The sequence below is a fragment of the Nylanderia fulva genome, unplaced genomic scaffold (genome assembly GCF_048542155.1).
Source record: "Nylanderia fulva isolate GAGA-0341 unplaced genomic scaffold, ASM4854215v1 Scaffold682, whole genome shotgun sequence".
NCBI lineage: Eukaryota > Metazoa > Arthropoda > Insecta > Hymenoptera > Formicidae > Nylanderia > Nylanderia fulva.
Window position 1 is genome coordinate 1 of NW_028190789.1, and position 24,257 is coordinate 24,257.

A 24,257-nucleotide genomic window follows, 5' to 3' on the forward strand; every position below is an offset into this window, starting at 1 on the left:
AAGTAACATTAAAAAACTTTAATTTTAATTAAAAAATATTTTTAAAATTTGATATATTATAATTAAAAAATCAATTATGTTTTTATATTGAAAATATTTAAAAACCAAATTAAAGACATTCTGCAGTTTAATTTAATTATGACAATTATGATTTGATTGCAGGCACATTCACCTAGAATTATGTTTTATATCACGCGAGATAAATAAAGTATTAGTCAGTATACAAATGACTTGGAAATGGCATCTTATTTCACGTTTTTTATTGATTGTGTTGCAAAATTTACGGGATATATCTAGAGAATCCAGACAATGATGAGAATACATTTCAACCAGTTTTAAACATGGATACTTATGTCTGGGTCATTGTATGTACTGTAAAACTTCTTGCATTAATCATGTCTGTCAATTATTTGCGATAAGGTATAAACAGACTAATGTAAGTATCATTAAAATTTAATTAGCAATAACAATAATAAATATAAAAAAGTTGATATTAATAATATTATTAGCTAATAACATTTCTCATTGACATTAGCAATTTTCATAAAATTTATTTTCTTACTTTTTTTAATTTTCAGTTTATAAGCTACAATTTTGTGTGCGTATAATTTCAGGCGAACGAGACAGTGGCATTCTTTATAAACTGTCCAACGATCATTCGGATAAAGATTTTCGGGAGCAGGTAAATTATTATCGCATAATATCATATAGCATCTAGTATGCATGTAATATTTAAATTTCATGTAATATATCGAATTATATTTATCTAAAAATTCAGATTCTACAATTTATACTACAAATAAAACGAAGAGAAATAAAATTTTATGGTATGGGACTTTTCTATTTCGGTTACGATCTCATACGTAGGTATGTCTTAATAATTATCAAAATAAAAAATTAATATACAACAAAAGTTTAATAAAAAACAAAACTGCGTGTATATATTTTAAATAATAACAATATTTAAATAAAATATATTTTAAAAATATATTTTTAATTTAATATGGTTTCATAAAAACAATATATATTTTTCATCATTACAATGCATATCTTAGAATCTTATTTTCCAATTTATGCGATTAGGGGCAAAATTCGCTTCTATTGTGTTAAAGAAGAACATACTTTTCAGTTCTACACGACAGCTGCAAACCGTGTTGGTGATTATATACAAATGAATATAGATTTTATAAGTACATAATATCATTTGATGATGTAATCGATGAAATTAATTAATATAAAAGTCATACACAACATATATATATATATATATATATAAATAATAGTGAAAACCTTCTGACATACATTGATTGTGTCCGTATGCCCACTTTATTTAGAAAATATACGTTTTTGTATATAAGAAATAAACAATTTATTTATTATTTTTAAAAATAAGTTTACTTCTTATTTCTTAGAAATACTTTTCTCAAATTATAAAGGAGATATAATATATAATAACTTATATATGACAAAGAATTTATATGAGAGATTAAAATTTTCTTTTACACTATTACAATGAACAAATACATTATTATTGTTTTATTGGGAATTTAATCCTTATATAATATATAAAATTTTTATGATTATACATTTTATTATTCTTAAAAAACTTTGAATAAGTAAACTTCTCGATAATCTCTCCTGTATTATTGGTATATATAGTACAAGTATATTAATTATGTATTATTGTGATGCTAACGCAAGATATGAATACCGAGAAAAAATGTCAACATATACAAAAATTGACAGTAACTACTATAAAATAATGCAACAATCAAGATGCATCTAATGTTTATTTAATTATTTCAATTAAATGGTCGCTCAAAAAAGCTTGTAAAATATTGATTAAGTAGTAATGTAGAATTACAATTTTATCATGTAAACATTTTATTTTCTCGAAAAATTAATCATGTAAATATTTTTATACACGATTATGTATCAATTTTTTTAAAAGAAACATATTTGAGCATTAAACATTAAATATTTATATACATACATATGTTTAATATTTATATTAACATGTTCGATATTAGCGACATATACATGTGTAATAATTATCTAAAATTAATTTTTCATTTAATAATCAAATAAACCAAATAAAGTCTGCTATAATCTTAACAAATAAGTTTGCCAAAGAAATGAATAAATAACTCATATGTTAAATATAACTGACATTTCCTTTAAATAATAACGAATTGATTATACGAACGTATTAATAATAAAATTTTAATTATATAAATTGTCAATTCCCATAATTTAAACCATTTTATTTTAAAATTATTTTTTGTATAAGTTATACAGAATCCTACAATTTTCATGTAACAAAATATTACAAAAATTTGTTTATTCATAACCGTTTACGTTTTATAAATTATATACGGTATGTAGATAATAATTTTGCGCGGAAAAGGTCTTCCTTATTATTAGATTGTTTATCTGTTTATTTACCGATCGATATTCAGCGGTCGAATAAAAATTTCAACATATTTTGCAGTATAATTCTTGTAAAGTTCTTGTAGGATGTGCGGAGAAAAGTAAAAACACATTTTTAATTTTTCGCTGACATCAACACAAAGTACCATCACATAATAGAATGTAATTTAAATTTATGATTTCGAAAATCATGACGGAGACGATTCAGGCAGCGTTGTCCCCATTACTAATCGTTGGATCATTCTGCGGCTTGAGCTTCTTCGAATATCCTCTTGGACGACCCAGGTTATACCTCAGTAGTCTGTATTTTTTAATCACATGGAGCCTCTACGTGTACCTCTTTTATTCTCTAGTCTACATTACTAAAATATATCTGGTCTGGACAAATCTAATAGTAATTATTTGTGCGATTGTGTCAATGTTCATCAGCCTGTTTCGTTATAAGGTAAAAATTATTGTCCAAATTATTACGCTTAAATCTTATCATATTAGAGTACTTGGTATTGAGAATATTAATTTCAATCTTTCAACAAAAGAACAAATATCGAGTTTATGTTTAAATAATGTTTTTAGAAGATCCGTTTTAATAATTGTATTATCATCACGGACAAAACATTCAGAAAAAATAATTATATATTTCTTGCATTTATATAGATTTTACGCTTTAAAGTGATTAAATTATAATTATATTTTAAGAAATTAAAAACGTGTTTATATAAACTTTCTGTCGTGGATGATACATTGGAAATGTTTGGAACGTCAAAGGAATACAGACTACTGTATAAATGGACAATCAAAATGACAATAGGATGGATTTTGATAACTCTTTTTATGAATTTGTGCGATATTTTATGGGACTATCAGGATTTTAACATCAGTAATATTTGGATACCATTTATAGCAAATCATATGTTCCACGTAAATACTCTCAATGGTTTAATTTGGGCAGCTATTCTGAGGTCGGTATACCATATGCTGCTTTGTGAAGTTTTTTTATAAATAATGTGTATATAACAAAAATATTTTAAAAAATTTTTTAAAAGCTTAAATCTATTCAATCTTCTCATTTCATTTAGCATTATTTTAATACTCTTTAAGATTTCTCTTTTACATAATATAAAATAAGATATATGTATATACATATATGTATATGATTAGCGATGTTGGTAAAAAATTGTAGATAACGAATCCTTTAATTTTAATTTTTCATTAAATTCAGGTATATAAGCACCAGATATCATCAAATCAACGAACACATTCATGATCTGTTTAGAGATAATGCAATGTGTACTAGAAGGAAAAATAAATTAATTTTAGGTATTCCGCAAAATACAGAAGATCCAAAAAAATGTAGACAATACATGTGGATTATAATGTAATAAGAATGTAAAAATTGCAAAGTACACATTATAATTTTATATTTTAATTAAACATTTTAATTATAATTTGATATCTTGTAATTAAAGAATCAATTGTTTTTATATTGAAAATATCTTTATCCAAGTTTAAACACATACTGTAGTGTAATTTAATTGTGACAATTATTATTTGATTGCAGGCACATTCACCTGGAATTATGCTTTATATCACGCGAGCTAAACAAAGTATTCAGTATACAAATGACATCGCAAATGACATCTTATTTTATGCTTTTTGTTGAATTGTGTTGCGGAATTTATACGACATACATAGACAATAATAAGGATACATTCGAAAATGTTTTCTCTAAAATAATTATTTATATCTGGGCCGTTGTATATACTGCAAAACTTTTTGCATTGAATCATATCTGTCAAATTATTTACGATAAGGTATAACAGAGTAAAGTAATTATGAATCATTAAAATTTAATTAGAAATAACAATAATATATTTAAAAAATACAATAATAAAAATCATTAGCTAATAACATTGACATTGACATCAGCAATTTCCATAAAATTATTTTATTTTACATATTTTAATTTTCAGTTTATAAACTATAATTTTGTATGCATATAATTTCAGGCAAACGAGACAGTAGCGATTCTTTATAACTTGTCCAATGATAATTCGGATAAAGACTTTCGGGAACAGGTAAATTATGGCCGCCCATAATATCATATAGCATCTAGTATACATATAATGTTTACATCTTATAATATATCGAATTATATATTTATCTAAAAATTCAGATTCTACAATTTATATTACAAATAAAACAAAAGGAAGTAAAATTTTATGGTATGGGACTTTTCTATTTCGGTTACGATTTCATACGTAAGGTATGTCTTAATATTTATGAAAATAAAAATTATTACGACAAAGTTTAATAAAAAAATTTTGTGTATTTATCGATTGGTAAAAAAAACTCATTTCTGTCATGTAAAAGAAGAACATACTTTTCAGTTCTACGCAGCAGTTGCAGCCGTATTGGTAATTATAATACAAATGAATATAACTTTCGATTATTGATATAATGATATTATGTAATCGATAAAAATTAATTAATATAAAAGTCATGCATAAACTTATATATAAGAATAAACAGTAAAAACCTTCTGACATACATTAATTGTGTCCGTATGCCCACTTTTTTTAAAAATATAAATTTTATATATAAGAAAAAAATAATTTGTGTATTATTTTTTGAAAATAAATTTACTTTCAATTTCTTAGAAAGCATTTTTCTCAAGTTATAAAAAGAAAAATATATACATATACAGTAATTTTATAACAAATAAATTACATAAAACGAAATTTTCTTTTACACAATTACAAAAGTATTATAATTTTTTTTATTTCAATTTATCTTTGTATAATATATGAAGATTTTTTATATATAGATAACCTTTTTATTTGGTATGATAATATATTATGCAAAAAATAAATATAACACAGTAATGTAATTATGTCTTATTGAATATATATCATAATACATATATTTTACTTATTTATTCTCTCAAATATTGTAAAACAAATTAAATTGCTTTGATATACATCTTCACTTTTCATTTATTCAATTTAAAAGATTAATTTATACCTCATTAATTTATACCTCATTTGAGATACTGAATTTATGTACATTATAAAAATGTCATGAGAATAATTGCTTGGTCATTTCTGCTATACTCAAAAATTATATATGGACAAATAACAAGTCCGGAAGAAAAAAGTGATCTAAACTTAATTATCTGTTTTTTCTGTTGTTCGATATTGGCTCCTCCAATAGATATTTCAACGCTTCCTGCAATATAATACACTTAAAGATTCCTGATAAGTGTTTGAAAAAAATGAAAGTATTATGTTCAAAATTTTTTGTCTGTAACGTGGACTTAAAGTTTTATTAAAAAGATACATCCATATTACTGAGCTTTAAAAATAAGATTATATATACATACATTTAATATTTATATTTAATACGTTAAATATTAGCGTCATATACATATGTAACAGCAATGATTATCTAAAATTAATTTTTCATTTTATAATCCATAAAACAAATAAAGTCTGCTCGATTTTTAACAGATAAATTTGTAAAAAAATGAAAACATCACTATGTTTTAATATAACTAACAGTTTCCTTTCATCATAATAATAAACGTACTAATAATAAAATTTTAGTTATAGAAATTGTCAATCGCCACAATTTAATCCATTTTATCTCAAGGTTATTTTTTGTATAAGTAATGCAGAAACTCTCAATTTTCAAATGACACAATATTATAAAAATTTGTTATTCATGACCGTACATGTTTTATAAATTATATACGGTATGCAGATAATAATTTTGCGCAAAAAAGGGTCTCTCTTATTAGATTATTCACCTTTTTATTTTACCGGTCGATATTCATCGGTCGAATAAAAATTTCAACATTAATTTGCAGTATAATTCTTGTAAAGTTTCCTGCAGGATGTGCGAAAAGAAAATGAATATATTTCTTTAATTTTCGCTGACATCAACACAAAGTATCTCACATAATAAAACGTAATTTAAATTTATGATTTTCGAAAATCATGACGGAGACGATTCAGGCAGCACTGTCCCCATTATTGATCGTTGGATCATTCTGTAGCTTGAGCTTTTTCGAATATCCTCTTGGACGACCCAGGCCGTACCTCACTAGTCTGTATTTTTTAATCACATGGAGCCTCTACGTGTACATCTATTATTATTTAGTCTACACTCATGAACAAGCTCTGACCTGGATTGATATAGTAATAATATTTTGTGAGATTGTGTCAATGTTCATCAGCTTGTGTCGTTATAAGGTAAAAATTATGAATTATATTATTGTTCAAATAATTACGCTTAAATTTTATCACATGAGAATACTTTGTATTGAGAATACTAATTTTAATCTTTAAACAAAAAAACAAATATCGACTTTATGTTTGTTTTTAATCGATCAGTTTCAATTTTGATAAAATATTTAGAAAAGAAATTATATATTGTTTGAATATTGATTTTTAACTGTAATTTGATCAAATTATGATTCTTTAAGAAATTAAAATCGTGTTTATATAAACTTTCTGTCGTGGATGATACATTGGAAATGCTTGGAACATTAAAAGAATACCGACTACTGTATAAATGGACAATTAGAATGACAATAGGATGGATTTTATTATGTCTTTTTATAAATTGGTGTGGTATTTTATGGGACTATCAGGAATTTAACATCAGTGATATTTATTTCTCATTTATACCAAACCATATGCTCCACGTAAATTCTCTCAATGGTTTAATTTGGGCAGCTATTCTGAGGTCGGTATATATAACTTTGTAAAGTTTATTTATAAATAATGTATATATGTATAACAAAAATATTTAAAAAATTTTTGAAAGTCTAAATCGATTCAATCTTCTCATATCTTGTAGCTATATTTTAATACTTTAATATTTTTCTGTTATATAATCTGAAATAAGATATACATTTACAGGGTGTTTTCAATCCATACACATCATTATGTCGGGTTGCCTATCTGCTACACCAGTGACATGTTTTATGAGAAAAAAAAATCGACTTTATCACTCTATATACATAGTGAACACTTGTGAAATTGGATAATATGAATAAAATATATATTTATTAATATAAATAAAATAACATAAGTAAAATTTAATAATCAAATTTTACTAAAATTTTACTATAAAATATTTTTTAATTCATCTGTAATATAATTTTTATCTATCAATATAATATAATATTCATAAGTCATATAATTAATTTTTAATAAATATAAGTCATATAATAAATTTAATCTCTGAATATAATAAGTCATATAATAAATTTATTATATGACTTATTATATTTACTAAAAATTTATTATATAACTTTTATATTTACTATAAATTTATTATATGATTTATTATATTTATAGATAAAAATTATATTAAAAATAAATCAAAAAAATATTTTTAGTAAAATTTAATACAAATGTATTATTAAATTTTACTTATGTTATTTTATCTATATTATTAAATATATATTTTATCTATATAGTCAAATTTCACAAGTGTTCACTGTATATACAAAGTAATAAAGTCGATTTCTTTTTCTCATAAAGCATGCCCCTGTCGGTAAGCAGATAAGCAACCCGACATTATGATGTGTATGTATCGGAAACACCCTGTACATATATAATATATATGTTTAGCAATGTTAGTAAAAAAATGTAAGTAACGAATCCTTTAATTTTAATTTTTCATTAAATTCAGGTATATAAGCACCAGATTTCATCAAATCAACGAGCACATTCGAGATCTATTTAAAGATAACGCAATGTGTACTAGAAGACGAAATAAATTAATTTTATGTATTCCGCGAAGTACAGAAGAACCAATAAAATGTAGACAATACATGTGGATTATAATGTAATTGCAATGTATTTGCAAAGTATACATTATAACTTTATATTTTAATTAAACATTTTAATTAAAATTTGATATATTATAATTAAAGAATCAATTATGTTTTTATATTGAAAATACTTGAAACCAAATTTAAAGACATTCTGCAGTTTAATTTAATTATGACAATTATGATTTGATTGCAGGCACATTCACCTAGAATTATGCTTTATATCACGCGAGATAAATGAAGTATTCAGTATACAAATGACATTGGAAATGGCATCTTATTTCACGTTTTTTATTGAATTGTGTTGCAAAATTTACGGGATATATCTAGAGAATCCATACAATGATGAAGATACATTGGAACAACATTTAGACATGGATATTTATGTCTGGGTCATTGTATGTACTGTAAAACTTCTTGCATTGAATCATGTCTGTCAAATTATTTGCGATAAGGTATAACAGACTAATGTAATTAATCATTATAATTTAATTAGCAATAACAATAATAAATATAAAAAAGTTAATATTAATAAATCATTAGCTAATAACATTTCTCATTGACATTAGCAATTTTCATAAAATTATATTTCTTATTTTTTTTAATTTTTAGTTTATAAACTACAATTTTGTGTGCGTATAATTTCAGGCGAACGAGACAGTGGCAATTCTTTATAAACTGTCCAACGATCATTCGGATAAAGATTTTCGGGAGCAGGTGAATTATTATCGCATAATATCATATAGCATCTAGTATGCATGTAATGTTTAAATTTCATGTAATATATCGAATTATATTTATCTAAAAATTCAGATTCTACAATTCATACTACAAATAAAACGAAGAGAAATAAAATTTTATGGTATGGGACTTTTCTATTTCGGTTACGATCTTATACGTAAGGTATGTCTTTATATTTATAAAAAAAAATTAATACACGACAAAGTTTAATAAAAAACAAAACTGTGTGTATATATCTTAGATAATAAAAATATTTAAGTAAAATATATTTTTAATTTTATGTTTCAAAAAAAGCAATATATATTATTCATCATTACAATGCATATTTTAGATCTTATTTTCAATTTATGCGATTAGGGCAAAATTCGCTTTTATTATGTTAAAGAAGAACATACTTTTCAGTTCTACACGACAGCTGCAACTGTGTTGGTGATTATAATACAAATGAATATAGATTTTGATAAGTTCATAATATCATTTGATGATGATGATGATGATGTAATCAATGAAAATTAATTAATATAAAAGTCATACAACATATATATATATATATATATATAAGAATAAACAGTGAAAACCTTCTGACATACATTCATTGTGTCCGTATGCCCACTTTTTTTTAGAAAATATACGTTTTATATATAAAAAATAAAAATTTATTTATTTTTTAAAAATAAGTTTACTTTTTATTTCTTGAGAAATACTTTTCTCAAATTATAAAAGAAGATATAAATATATAATAACTTTATATATGACACAGAATTTATATAGGATTAAATTTTCTATTACACTATTACAATAAACAAATATATTATTATTGTTTTATTGGAATTTATCCTTATATAATATATAAAATTTTTATGATTATACATTTTTATTATTCTTAAAAAACTTTTGAATAAGTAAACTTCTCGATAATTTCTCCTGTATTATTGGTATATATGGTACGAGTATATTAATTATGTATTATTGTGATGCTAACGCAAGATATGAATACCGAGAAAAAATGTCAACATATACAAAAATTGACATTAATTACTATAAAATAATGCAACAATCAAGATGCATCTAATGTTTATTTAATTATTTCAATTAAATGTCGCTCAAAAAAGCTTGTAAAATATTGATTACGTAGTAATGTAAGATTACAATTTTATCATGGAAACATTTTATTTTCTTGAAAAATTAATCATGTAAATATTTTTATAATCTCTAAAAACTCACCTTTAAAAAAAGGTAAAAAAAGGCGACCAGTTAAGGGCACGCCATTAACAAAAATTATCCATTGCAAACCCATGTACAATAGAATTGTATGAAAAATTATCGATTATAAACCCATGTACAATCGTAACAAAAGTAATGAAATAAAAAAAAAATTGCGCCAAGTGAAAGTAGAAACTTGTACCAGTGGAAAATTAAAGTTGCAGACATATATAGAGTCGTATAATGAATCAATAAAAATTTAAATTTGCAAATGTAGAATTGTACCATAAAAAAACTTATCTTATAAAAAAAAAGATAAACAAGATGCCAAGTCCATGCGCCATGTGAAAAAGTGTTAAACAAAAAAGTATTTTTAAGTAAAAAAATCTATCAATTGACAAAAATTTATGTTCTAAAATTAATATCTCTACAAAAAGTAATGTCCAATTATTGCGCGAATAAATAAACATTTTTATAAAAAATTAAAATTTAAAAACTTATGCAAATTTAAAATTAATATAAAATAAAAAGAAATAAAAAAATTTTAGTTAAAAAAACTGGGCGCGCTGCAATGAGTTTAAAAATAACAATTTAATTTTAATATCATTAGAATATTATTTAGCAGCGCGCCTAGTTTTTTAACTAAAATTTTTTTATTTCTTTTTATTTTATATTAATTTTAAATTTGCATAAGTTTTTAAATTTTAATTTTTATAAAAATGTTTATTTATTCGCGCAATAATTGGACATTACTTTTTGTAGAGATATTAATTTTAGAACATAAATTTTTGTCAATTGATAGATTTTTTTACTTAAAAATACTTTTTTGTTTAACACTTTTTCACATGGCGCATGGACTTGGCATCTTGTTTATCTTTTTTTTTATAAGATAAGTTTTTTTATGGTACAATTCTACATTTGCAAATTTAAATTTTTATTGATTCATTATACGACTCTATATATGTCTGCAACTTTAATTTTCCACTGGTACAAGTTTCTACTTTCACTTGGCGCAATTTTTTTTTTATTTCATTACTTTTGTTACGATTGTACATGGGTTTATAATCGATAATTTTTCATACAATTCTATTGTACATGGGTTTGCAATGGATAATTTTTGTTAATGGCGTGCCCTTAACTGGTCGCCTTTTTTTACCTTTTTTTAAAGGTGAGTTTTTAGAGATTATATCATTCATTTTTGTATATGATAAGCATCTTTAAATAAATAAGCAAATTCAATTTTTCTGGCATTTTCTTATTTTAGGTACATATATATCCAATAATTAATATACAAAATTAAATATTATTCATCACACAATTTGTATCAAAATAATATATTTTTAAAAATTTATTTTAAATTTATTTAATCATTTTTATCATTGTGATTGTAGTGGCAAGGATTTTATTGCTCAGTGTCATTGCAAGCATCTGGCCTGTATATACCATAATATATTGTGTAATACATTGGCTAAGTATGACAATATGGATTTTGATAGATTCCCATGGAATATTGGAATTTTGTCGGACTTGCAGTCATCCACCACATATGCAGCCTACAATTAAAGAACGCATTTATTCCATATTATTTGCTTCCGTTATTGGCATAGTGCACATTTTTATATATCTCAATGCTGTAGATAGCAAAACATTTTGAAAACATCTATCTTTCTATGTTATCTGCTTTTTTGAAAATATTGCAGCAAATTTATTATGGCAATATGCTTGTCCTCCTGCAGTTAAAGAGGCTTAGTACTTTAATATAATCTTTATTATTTGTATATTATTTGTATCATTTCCTTTTTCTTGGGAATTACAGCAATGCTTTTGTACTATATTGTCTTGCATCCCTCAAAAAGACAACATACTTCAAACGCACCAGTTCAAGCAATGTAACTTTGATATTTATTTACTTTAAAAAATGAGAGATAAACTATACAATATGCAATTAACCTTATCTTATGACTTTTATAAATCTTATGATAAAATCTAACTCTCTCTTAATCTTTATTATGAAAAGAATCTCGGTATTATATGAAATAATTTCATTGTAATTAATAGTTTAACTTTCAAAAATTTTGCAAAATAAAATAACTCATACATTGTATTTCTACCATATATATAAAAAAAAGATAGGTAAATATAAATAAATAAATATATATTTATGATATACAATAAATAAATATATATTTATATATATATATATATATATATATATATATATATATAAAATGTTGGATTTTTATTATATATATATAATTTTAAAAAATCTTTTTTATATGCTATTGAATTTAATACATACAATTTTGATTATATGTATTTTAATTGATTATATTTATAAGTATTTTTATATTATCTTAAAAAGACTGCATAGAATTATTTGTGCGACACTCTTATATGTATGTATAATTAATAGGGACCAACTACACATTTTTTTTTCCACTGAATAAAAACAATCTCAATATTAAAATTAAATTATAAAAAAGATACTGTGATATTTTATTGATGAGAAATGTACATTTATAATTGTATTAAATACAAAAATAAACATGCCATGAATTACTATATATACATATTTTCATAATTATCAAACTTAAAAATATAATATTGTTACCAAAGAAAAAAGCACTATTTAAAAACTCTAAAAGTTCATAATTTGTTAAATTAGTAATTAAATACTGCATTTTGTATAATTTTTAAGCTTTATTCTTTTATTTTTCTTTATTTAATTGAATAGATATTAACATCCAATGTAGCATACAGATTAAATTAACAACCAAAAAAATAAATCTTAACTTTGAAATATATTTTTGTTTCTTTTAAATATCAATCAACTGGATTTTGTACTACTATTAATATGAATTCTTTATCTGGTGCCATCATAATTTTATGTTTTTTGCTACGTATGCGCAAGAAAGTTAAATCATTTGTTGGATTCAAGTCACGTACGACAGAACGAGCTTTATCTGACAATTGACTTATCAAACCTGCGTATTGAACTGTTGTCGTATTATCTAATGTTGACTTTATAGGAATACCTAAAACAAATATAATTTTATAAACTTTGTTTACAACTACAAGTAAATCATGTCAATGATCTCATGTAATACCTTCTGCATTCACCACTATTGTTCCAACTACCCTTTTATGAGACTGAATTTGTTTCATAGTTTCTTCAACCTCTTATAAATTATTTCATCGAGATTTATTAATAAAATTTTTATTTTAAATATTCCAATAACGGAAGCAAATCATATGGAATAAATGCGTTCTTTAATTGTAGGCTGCATATGTGGTGGATGACTGTAAGTCCGACAAAATTCCAATATTCCATGGGAATCTATCAAAATCTATATTGTCATACTTAGCCAATGTATTACACAATATATTATGGTATATACAGGCCAGATGCTTGCAATGACACTGAGCAATAAGATCCTTGCCACTACAATCACAATGATAAAAATGATTAAATAAATTTAAAATAAATTTTAAAAAATATATTATTTTGATACAAAGTGTGTGATGAATAATATTTAATTTTGTATATTAATTATTGGATATATATGTACCTGCAATAAGAAAATGCCAGAAAAATTGTAAAATAGTTCCTATAGCACTGATATTAGATTTATCTTGTTAAGCTAATCGAATGCTGCGATGATAACTAGCCATTGCCCAACCCATGCTCACAAGTGAGCTGATAATGCTACCTGCTTGATGTACAACTGAAAAAAATATAGAAGCTAATTAAGAAAATTATTAAAAATATATGCATACTCATACATAGGCATTTATATAATTGAAATATTATTGAAATAATAGCAAAATATCTGATTTTGTATCACAGACTGTAAACTTGCACATAAATTATTATGACAATAAATTTGCAAATAATAACATTAAAATTGAATGTAAAAATTGAAATTGAAAATATCTAACCCCGCACGCTGTCAATATAGCGGAGGGCAACTATTATTAAAAATATATGCATACTCATACATAGGCATTTATATAATTGAAATATTATTGAAATATTATGACCATAAATTTGCAAATAATAACATTAAAATTGAATGTAAAAATTGAAATTGAAAATATCTAACCCCGCACGTTGATTGATTGAAAATATCTAACCCCGCACGCTGTCAATATAGCGGAGGGCAACTATCGCCGTCTGTTGTAAAACGTGCGAGATGGACATTTCCAATACATGCATCTATTTATGTGTTGTGTACGTGTGATATATGTGTGCGCATGTGTTGTATACGTGTGAATACGTGTAGCACGATACTACTATGTTTGCGTGGTCGATGATGACAATGATGACGGGGACGTTTCTTAAAAGAAATTTTTCATATTTCGACTTTGCATTTTATATCTCTGCTTACAAATCACGTAGAGCAGAAATAAAGACACTTTTATTATATAATTCAAACTCAATCTATCGATTAAGTCTAGTATAAACTCGATTGCTTCAGCCGTTATTGAGAATTCGAAATATTATAAAGACTCAAATGTCCGACTCGCGTTAAGATACACGGTGTCTCGGCTACGTCCTTAACTGGTCGCGAGACACTACCGTGTCTCTTGATACACGATTATGTATCAATTTTTTTTAAAAGAAACATATTTGAGCATTAAAAATTAAATTATATACATACATATGTTTAATATTTATATTAACATGTTCGATATTAGCGACATATACATATGTAATAATTATCTAAAATTAATTTTTCATTTAATAATCAAATAAATAAAATCTGTTATAATCTTAACAAATAAGTTTGCAAAGAAATGAATAAATAACTCATATTTTTGAAATATAATTGACAGTTTCCTTTAATAATAACGAACGTATTAATAATAAAATTTTAATTATATATATTGTTAATCCCCACAATTTAAATCATTTTATTTAAAGATTATTTTTTGTATAAGTTATACAGAATCCTACAATTTTCATGTAACACAATATTACAAGAATTTGTTATTCATAACCAATAACGTTTTATAAATTATATACGCTACGTAGATAATAATTTTGCGCGAAAAAAGTCTTCCATATTATTAGATTGTGTATCTGTCTATTTTACCGGTCGATATTTAGCGGTCGAATAAAAATTTCAACATATTTTGCAGTATAATTCTTGTAAAGTTTCTTGTAGGATGTGCGGAAGAAAAGTAAAAACACATTTTTAATTTTCGCTGACATCAACACAAAGTACCTCACATAATAGAATGTAATTTAAATTTATGATTTTCGAAAATCATGACGGAGACGATTCAGGCAGCGATGTCCCCATTACTAATCATTGGATCATTCTGCGGCTTGAGCTTCTTCGAATATCCTCTTGGACGACCCAAGTTATACCTCACTAGTCTGTATTTTTTAATCTCATGGAGCCTTTACGTGTGCCTCTATTATTATTTACTCTACAATAATAACCTATACACGGCCTGGAGTAATATAGTAATAATCTTTTGTGCGACTGTGTCAATGTTCATCAGCCTGTTTCGTTATAAGGTAAAAATTATTGTCCAAATTATTACGCTTAAATCTTATCATATTAGAGTACTTGGTATTGAGAATATTAATTTCAATCTTTCAACAAAAGAACAAATATCGAGTTATGTTTAAATAATGTTTTTAGAAAATACGTTTTAATAATTGTATTATCATCACGGACAAAACATTCAGAAAAAATAATTATATATTTCTTGCATTTATATTGATTTTTACGCTTTAAAGTGATTAAATTATAATTATATTTTAAGAAATTAAAAACGTGTTTATATAAACTTTCTGTCGTGGATGATACATTGGAAATGTTTGGAACGTCAAAGGAATACAGACTACTGTATAAATGGACAATCAAAATGACAATAGGATGGATTTTGATAACTCTTTTTATGAATTTGTGCGATATTTTATGGAACTATCAGGATTTTAACATCAGTAATATTTGGATACCATTTATAGCAAATCATATGTTCCACGTAAATACTCTCAATGGTTTAATTTGGGCAGCTATTCTGAGGTCGGTATACGATATACAGCTTTGTAAAGTTTTTTTATAAATAATGTGTATATAACAAAAATATTTTAAAAAATTTTTTGAAAGCTTAAATCTATTCAATCTTCTTATTTCATTTAGCATTATTTTAATACTCTTTAAGATTTCTCTTTTACATAATATAAAATAAGATATATGTATACATATATGTATATGTTTAGCGATGTTGGTAAAAAATTGTAGATAACGAATCCTTTAATTTTAATTTTTCATTATAAATTTAGGTATATAAGCACCAGATATCATCAAATCAACGAACACATTCATGATCTGTTTAGAGATAATGCAATGTGTACTAGAAGGAGAAATAAATTAATTTTAGGTATTCCGCAAAATACAGAAGATCCAAAAAAATGTAGACAATACATGTGGATTATAATGTAATAAGAATGTATAAATTGCAAAGTACACATAATTTTATATTTTAATTAAACATTTTAATTATAATTTGATATCTTGTAATTAAAAAATCAATTGTTTTTATATTGAAAATATCTTTATCCAAGTTTAAACACATACTGTAGTGTAATTTAATTGTGACAATTATTATTTGATTGCAGGCACATTCACCTGGAATTATGCTTTATATCACGCGAGCTAAACAAAGTATTCAGTATACAAATGACATTGCAAATGACATCTTATTTTATGCTTTTTGTTGAATTGTGTTGCGGAATTTATGCAACATATAAAGACAATAATAAGGATACATTCGAAAATGTTTTCTCTAAAATAATTATTTATATCTGGGCCGTTGTATATACTGCAAAACTTTTTGCATTGAATCATATCTGTCAAATTATTTACGATAAGGTATAACAGAGTAAAGTAATTATTAATCATTAAAATTTAATTAGAAATAACAATAATAGATTTAAAATATACAATATTAAAAATCATTAGCTAATAACATTGATATTGACATCAGCAATTTCCATAAAATTATTTTATTTTACATATTTTAATTTTCAGTTTATAAACTATAATTTTGTATGCATAAAATTTCAGGCAAACGAGACAGTAGCGATTCTTTATAATTTGTCTAATAATAATTCGGATAAAGACTTTCGGGAACAGGTAAATTATGGCCGCCCATAATATCATATAGCATCTAGTATACATATAATGTTTATATCTTATAATATATCGAATTATATATTTATCTAAAAATTCAGATTCTACAATTTATATTACAAATAAAACGGAGGGAAGTAAAATTTTATGGTATGGGACTTTTCTATTTCGGTTACGATTTCATACGTAAGGTATGTCTTAATATTTATGAAAATAAAAATTAATACGACAAAGTTTAATAAAAGAATTTTGTGTATCTATCGATTGGTAAAAAAAAACTCATTTCTGTCATGTAAAAGAAGAACATACTTTTCAGTTCTACACAGCAGTTGCAGCCGTATTGGTGATTATAATACAAATGAATATAACTTCTGATTATTGATATGATGATATTATGTAATCAATAAAAATTAATTAATATAAAAGTCATGCATAAACTTATATATAAGAATAAACAGTAAAAACCTTCTGACATACATTCATTGTGTCCGTATGCTTACTTTTTTTAAAAAATATAAATTTTATATATAAGAAAAAAATAATTTGTGTATTATTTTTTGAAAATAAATTTACTTTCTATTTCTTAGAAAGCATTTTTCTCAAGTTATATAAAGAAAAATATATACACATACAGTAATTTTATAACAAATAAATTACATAGAACGAAATTTTCTTTACACAATTACAAAGTATTATAATTTTTTTTTATTTCAATTTATCTTTGTATAATATATAAAGATTTTTTGTATATAGATAACCTTTTTATTTGGTATGATAATATATTTTGCAAAAAATAAATATAACACAGTAATGTAATTATGTCTTATTCAATATATATCATAATACATATATTTTACTTATTTATTCTCTCAAATTTTGTAAAACAAATTAAATTGCTTTGATATACATCTTCACTTTTCATTTATTCAATTTAAAAGATTAATTTATACCTCATTAATTTATACCTCATTTGAGATATTGAATTTATGTACATTATTAAAATATGTCACGAGAATATTTTCTTGGTCATTTTGCTATACTCAAAAATTATATATGTACAAATAACAGTCCGGAAGGAAAAAAGTGATCTAAACTTAATTATCTGTTTCTACTGTTGTTCCATATTGGCTCCTCCAATAGATATTTCAACGCTTCCTGCAATATAATACACTTAAAGATTTCTGATTAGTGTTTAAAAAAAATGAAAGTATATGTTCAAAATTTTTTGTTTGTAACGTGGACTTAAAGTTTTATTAAAAAGATACATCTATATTACTGAGTATTAAAAATGAGATTATATATACATACATTTAATATTTATATTTATAGTCGTTAAATATTAGCGTCATATACATATGTAACAGCAATGATTATCTAAAGTTAATTTTTCATTTATAATCCATAAAACAAATAAAGTCTGCTCGAATTTTAACAGATAAATTTGTAAAAAAATGAAAACATATCTATGTTTTAATATAACTAAGCAGTTTCCTTTCATCATGATAATAAACGTACTAATAATAAAATTTTAGTTATAGAAATTGTCAATCGCCACAATTTAAAATCATTTTATCTGAAGGTTATTTTTTGTATAAGTATTGCAGAATCTCTCAATTTTCAAATGACACAATATTACAAGAATTTGATATTCATGACCGTACATGTTTTATAAATTATATATACGGTATGCAGATAATAATTTTGCGTAAAAAAGGGTCTCTCTTATTAGATTATTCACCTTTTATTTTAACCGGTCGATATTCATCGGTCGAATAAAAATTTCAACATTAATTTGCAGTATAATTCTTGTAAAGTTTCCTGCAGGAGGTGCGAAAAGAAAATGAATATATTTCTTTAATTTTCGATGACATCAAACACAAAGTATCTCACATAATAAAACGTAATTTAAATTTATGATTTCGAAAATCATGACGGAGACGATTCAGGCAGCACTGTCCCCATTATTGATCGTTGGATCATTCTGTAGCTTGAGCTTTTTCGAATATCCTCTTGACGACCCAGGCCGTACCTCACTAGTCTGTATTTTTTAATCACATGGAGCCTCTACGTGTACCTCTTTTATTATTTAGTCTACACTGGTGAACAAGAATCTGGCCTGGACTGATATAGTAATAATATTTTGTGAGATTGGGTCAATTTCATCAACTTGTGTCGTTATAAGGTAAAAATTATGAATTATATTATTGTTCAAATAATTACGCTTAAATTTTATCACATGAGAATACTTTGTATTGAGAATACTAATTGTAATCTTTAAACAAAAAACAAATATCGACTTATGTTTGTTTTAAAATCGTCAGTTTTAATTTTGACAAAATATTTAGAAAAGAATTATATAATTGGTTTGAATATTGATTTTTAACTGTAATTTGATACAATTATGATTATTCTTTAAGAAATTAAAATCGTGTTTATATAAACTTTCTGTCGTGGATGATACATTGGAAATGCTTGGAACTTAAAAGAATACCGACTACTGTATAAAATGGACAATTAGAATGACAATAGGATGGGATTTTATTATGTCTTTTTATAAAATTGGTATGGTATTTTATGGGACTATAGGATTTAACATCAGTGATATTTATTTCTCATTATACCAAACATATGCTCCACGTAAATTCTCTCATGGTTTAATTTGGGCAGCTATTCTGAGGTCGGTATATATAACTTTGTAAAGTTTATTTATAAATAATGTATATATGTAATAACACAAATATTTAAAAAATTTTTGAAAGTCTAAATCGATTCAATCTTCTCATATCTTGTAGCTATATTTTAATACTTTAATATTTTTCTGTTATATAATCTGAAATAAGATATACATTTACAGGGTGTTTTCAATCCATACACATCATTATTTCGGGTTTGCCTATCTGCTACAACAGTGACATGTTTTTAATGAGAAGAAAAAAAAATCGACTTTATCACTCTATATACATAGTGAACACTTGTGAAATTGGATATATGATAAAATATATATTTATTATATAAATAAAATAACATAAGTAAAATTTAATAATCAAATTTTACTAAAATTTTACTATAAAATAGTTTTTAATTCATCTGTAGATATAATTTTTATCTATCAATATAATATAATATTCATAAGTCATATAATAATTTTTAATAAATATAAGTGCATATAATAAATTTAATCTCTGAATATAATAAGTCATATATAAAATTTATTACATGACTTATTATATTTACTAAAAATTTATTAAATAACTTTTATATTTATATAAATTTTTATTGATTATTTATTTTTAGAAAAAAAATTTTTTTTAAAAAAACAAAAAAAATTTTATAAAATTTATACAAAGTTTTTTAATTTTACTTATTTTTTTTTCTTATTATTAAATTATATTTTTCTATATACCCATTAAAAAGTGTTCACGTATAAAAAAATAATAAAGTCGATTTCTTTTTCTCAAAAAAGCATCCCCTTCGGTAAGCAATAAGAAACCCGACATTATATTTTTATGTATCGGAAACAACCTGACATATATAAATTGGGTTTACAATGTTAGTAAAAAAAGTAAGTAACGAATCCTTTATCTTTAATTTTCTTAAAAATTCGGGTTTTTAAAGACCAGATTTCATCAAATCAACGAGCCTTCGAGATCTATTTAAAGATACGCAATGTGTATAGAAGAGAAAAAAAAAATTTTATGTTTCCGCAAGTACGAAGAACCAATAAAAGTAGAAATACATGGGATATATTTAATTGCAATGTTTTTCCCCAAAGTATACTTATAATTTATTTTTTAAATTTAAAAATTTTTAATTTAAAAAATTTAATTTAAATTAAAAAAAAAATTTTGTTTTTAAATTTAAAATACTTAAAACCCAAATTTTTAAAGACATTTTTGCGTTTAATTTTAAATTATGACAATTTTGATTTGTTGCGGCACACACCTAGAATTAGCTTTATATCACGCGAAAAAAAGAAGTATTCAGTAACAATGACTTTGGGAAAAGGGGATCTTTTTTCACTTTTTTTTTGAATTGGTTAAAAATTTACGGGTTACTAGAAATCCATCAATGATAAAATACTTTGGGGAAAACTTTAACATGGATATTTTTTTCTGGGTCATTGTATGTACTGTAAAACTTCTTGATTAAATCATGTCTGTAATATTTGCGTAAGGGGTTTAAAAACAATGTATTAACATTAAAAATTTAAATTGCAATAACAAAAAAAATATAAAAAAAATTGATATTAATAAAATTTTCTATAACATTTTTCATTGACTTGCAATTTTCATAAAAATTTTTTTATTTTTTAAAATTTTAGTTTAAGCTACATTTTGTTGCTTAATTTTGCGAACGGACAGTGAATTCTTTTTTAAAGTCCAACGTCATTCGATAAAGATTTTGGGACATAAAAAATTATCGCATAATACATTTTGCATTATATCAGAATATTAAAATTTATTTTAATATTAAATTATATTTATCAAAATTCAATTCAAATTTTATACTAAAAATAAAAGAAAGAAAAAATTTAGGTTGGGGGTTTTTATTTCGGTTACGATCCATAGAAGGGATGTTTAAAATTTTTTAAAAAAAAAAAATTTTTACACGAAAAAGTTTAAAAAAACAAAATGGTGTATATTTTTAGAAAATAAAAATTGTAGTAAAATATATTTTAAAAATATTTTTAATTTTATTTTTAAAAAAACAAAATAATATATTTTTTCCCCTCTTTTTCAATCTATTTTAGATCTTTTTTTTTTTATGCGATTAGGGAAAAAACGTTCTATTTTTAAAAAAAACATACTTTTATTCTACAGCGCTGAAAATGTGTTGGTGATTATAATACAAATGAAAAATTTTGAAAATAAAATTTCAATGATGATGTGATGATTTGTGATGAAAACGATAAAATTAAAATTAATTAAAAAATCTACAAACATATATATTTTAAGAATAAAAAGTGAAAACCTTCTGACATCTTATTGTTCCGATGCCCACTTTTTTTTAAAAATATAGTTTTTTTATATAAAAAAAAAATTTATTTATTTTTTGAAAAAATTTACTTTTTATTTCTTGAGAAATACTTTTCTCAAATTTTAAAAAAAATATAAATATTAATAACTTTAAAATTGACAAGAATTTATATAGGATTAAAAATTTTTATTACACTTTACAATGAACAAATATATTTTTTTTTTTATTGGAATTTTCTTTTTAAATATAAAATTTTTATGATTTCCCTTTTTTTTTTTCTTAAAAAACTTTTTTAAAAAATGAACTTTCGATAACTCTCCTGTTTTTTGGGGTATTGTACAAGTAAATTAATTTTTTATTATTTGATCTACGCAAAAATGAATATCGAGAAAAAATGTCACATTACAAAATTTAAAAATTTTTACTATAAAAAAGCAAAAAACAAGATGCATTAATTTTTTTTATTTTTTTAAAGTCGCTCAAAAAAGCTTGTAAAAATTTATTACGTAGTATGTAAATTACAATTTTTTTCATGGAAACTTTATTTTCCGAAAATTAAAACCTTTTAAATTTTTTATACCGATTTTAAACGACATTTACGGCCCGCAACGAGGGAGAGCTACGTAAAAAACGTTTCGACGAAAGTTAACGTACATTCGCGGCTTCGCTCGACATGAGGCGCTGTCCATTACTAACTCGAACGGTCTCTCAAACCCAACTTGCTGATACCTATATTTTCGAATTATTATGAGTCGCAACAACGCAAGCTGCGGTGGACCTCGATTTTACTGGTCGGGACACTCGCCCAAATGCTCCATCACGGCGCGCGCGTGCAACCGAAGACGGCTCGGTTACGGGGGGCGTATTATAACGTGCGGCACCACATAACGGCCGGCGTCAACTTGGGGACGGACGGCACCTCCGGGACGGGCGACACCTCCGGAGCTGACGCGAATGATTTCACCAAGTCCGTCGCCCGCCGGCGGTACCCATCCGGGGCACTTGACGGCGAGTAGCGCCGCTACGAGGAGATAATGCTACGATAGGAAATACGTTTCGGACAAGGTTTCGTACTTTTCGACGCTCCGCACGACCGCGCGACACGATTATTACGATATCTGCTAATTTTCCCGGCTACCACTCTCTTCGGATGCACAATTTTCGAGATTCTACGACCGATACGTGGACGAATGCAGGCAGGAGTGCCGATAAGCGAAACCGGAGTGTTTGCACGAATAAACTTTCCGATGCGTCCCATATTAATTAATCTCATTTAGCTCGCTCGTTAGCGGTACAAGCGAGAACTCGGGAACAGGCGCAAGTTCGCTCGCGGCGCGTTTCTCTCACCCGGCGAGCGAGAAATTTTTCCAGGCCCGATAGCGGCGTGTTGCCTTGATTAGCGGGCGACACCTCCGGCGGCACGCGCCGCCCGTAACCCAAGTACGATCGTGGCGTGTTTTTTCGTTGGCGGGCGACACCTTCCGGCGGCACGGCGGCGCCGCTCTAACCCAAGTCCGATCGTGCGTGTTGGCCTTCGTTGGCTGGCTACACCTCCGGCGGCACGCGCCGCCCGTAACCCAAGTCCGATCTCTGGTGTTTGCTTTCGTTGTGCGGCGACACCACCGGCCGCACGACGCCGCTTTTTCCAAGTTCGCTCGCGGCGTGTTGCTTTCGCCGGGCGAGCGACAAATTTCCTTCCAAGTTCGCTCGCGGCGGTGTTGCTTTCGCCGGCGAGCGAGAATTCATCCAAATTTGTTCGCGGCGTGCTGCTTTCGCCGGCGAGCGAGAAATTTTTCCAAGTCCGTTTCGCGGCGTTTGCTTTCGCCGGCGAGCGAGAAATTCATCCAAGTTCGTTCGCGGCGTGTTGCTTTTCGCCGTCGAAGGTGTGGGGGTCCTCGTCTAACCGACAAGAC

At 25.5% G+C, this 24,257-nt stretch overlaps 3 protein-coding genes and 1 long non-coding RNA gene across 4 annotated transcripts; 3 read left to right on the forward strand and 1 right to left on the reverse strand.

Annotated features, from left to right (window-relative positions):
• The first annotated feature begins 2,620 nt into the window (after window positions 1-2,620).
• On the forward strand, window positions 2,621-4,883 carry LOC146720491 (uncharacterized). Its single transcript, XM_085488351.1, has 7 exons — window positions 2,621-2,875; window positions 3,127-3,389; window positions 3,650-3,805; window positions 3,989-4,241; window positions 4,437-4,505; window positions 4,604-4,693; window positions 4,818-4,883. The coding sequence occupies exons 1-7, from the start codon at window positions 2,621-2,623 to the stop codon at window positions 4,881-4,883; spliced, it is 1,152 nt and encodes a 383-aa protein (XP_085344477.1).
• Window positions 4,884-6,425: 1,542 nt separating this feature from the next.
• LOC146720492 (uncharacterized) lies at window positions 6,426-9,529 on the forward strand. The gene is made up of 7 exons (XM_085488349.1): window positions 6,426-6,680; window positions 6,914-7,176; window positions 8,131-8,286; window positions 8,469-8,727; window positions 8,921-8,989; window positions 9,086-9,175; window positions 9,416-9,529. The coding sequence occupies exons 1-7, from the start codon at window positions 6,426-6,428 to the stop codon at window positions 9,527-9,529; spliced, it is 1,206 nt and encodes a 401-aa protein (XP_085344475.1).
• A 3,489-nt stretch (window positions 9,530-13,018) lies between these two features.
• On the reverse strand, window positions 13,019-14,584 carry LOC146720493 (uncharacterized). Its single transcript, XR_014926040.1, has 4 exons — window positions 14,320-14,584; window positions 13,786-13,941; window positions 13,324-13,658; window positions 13,019-13,251 (listed from the first exon to the last, which is right to left on the reverse strand). It is a non-coding gene; the product is annotated as an uncharacterized LOC146720493 (long non-coding RNA).
• A 904-nt stretch (window positions 14,585-15,488) lies between these two features.
• On the forward strand, window positions 15,489-17,749 carry LOC146720494 (uncharacterized). The gene is made up of 7 exons (XM_085488350.1): window positions 15,489-15,743; window positions 15,995-16,257; window positions 16,518-16,673; window positions 16,854-17,106; window positions 17,302-17,370; window positions 17,469-17,558; window positions 17,684-17,749. Exons 1-7 carry the CDS (start codon window positions 15,489-15,491, stop codon window positions 17,747-17,749), a joined length of 1,152 nt encoding a protein of 383 aa, XP_085344476.1.
• Window positions 17,750-24,257: the final 6,508 nt, after the last annotated feature.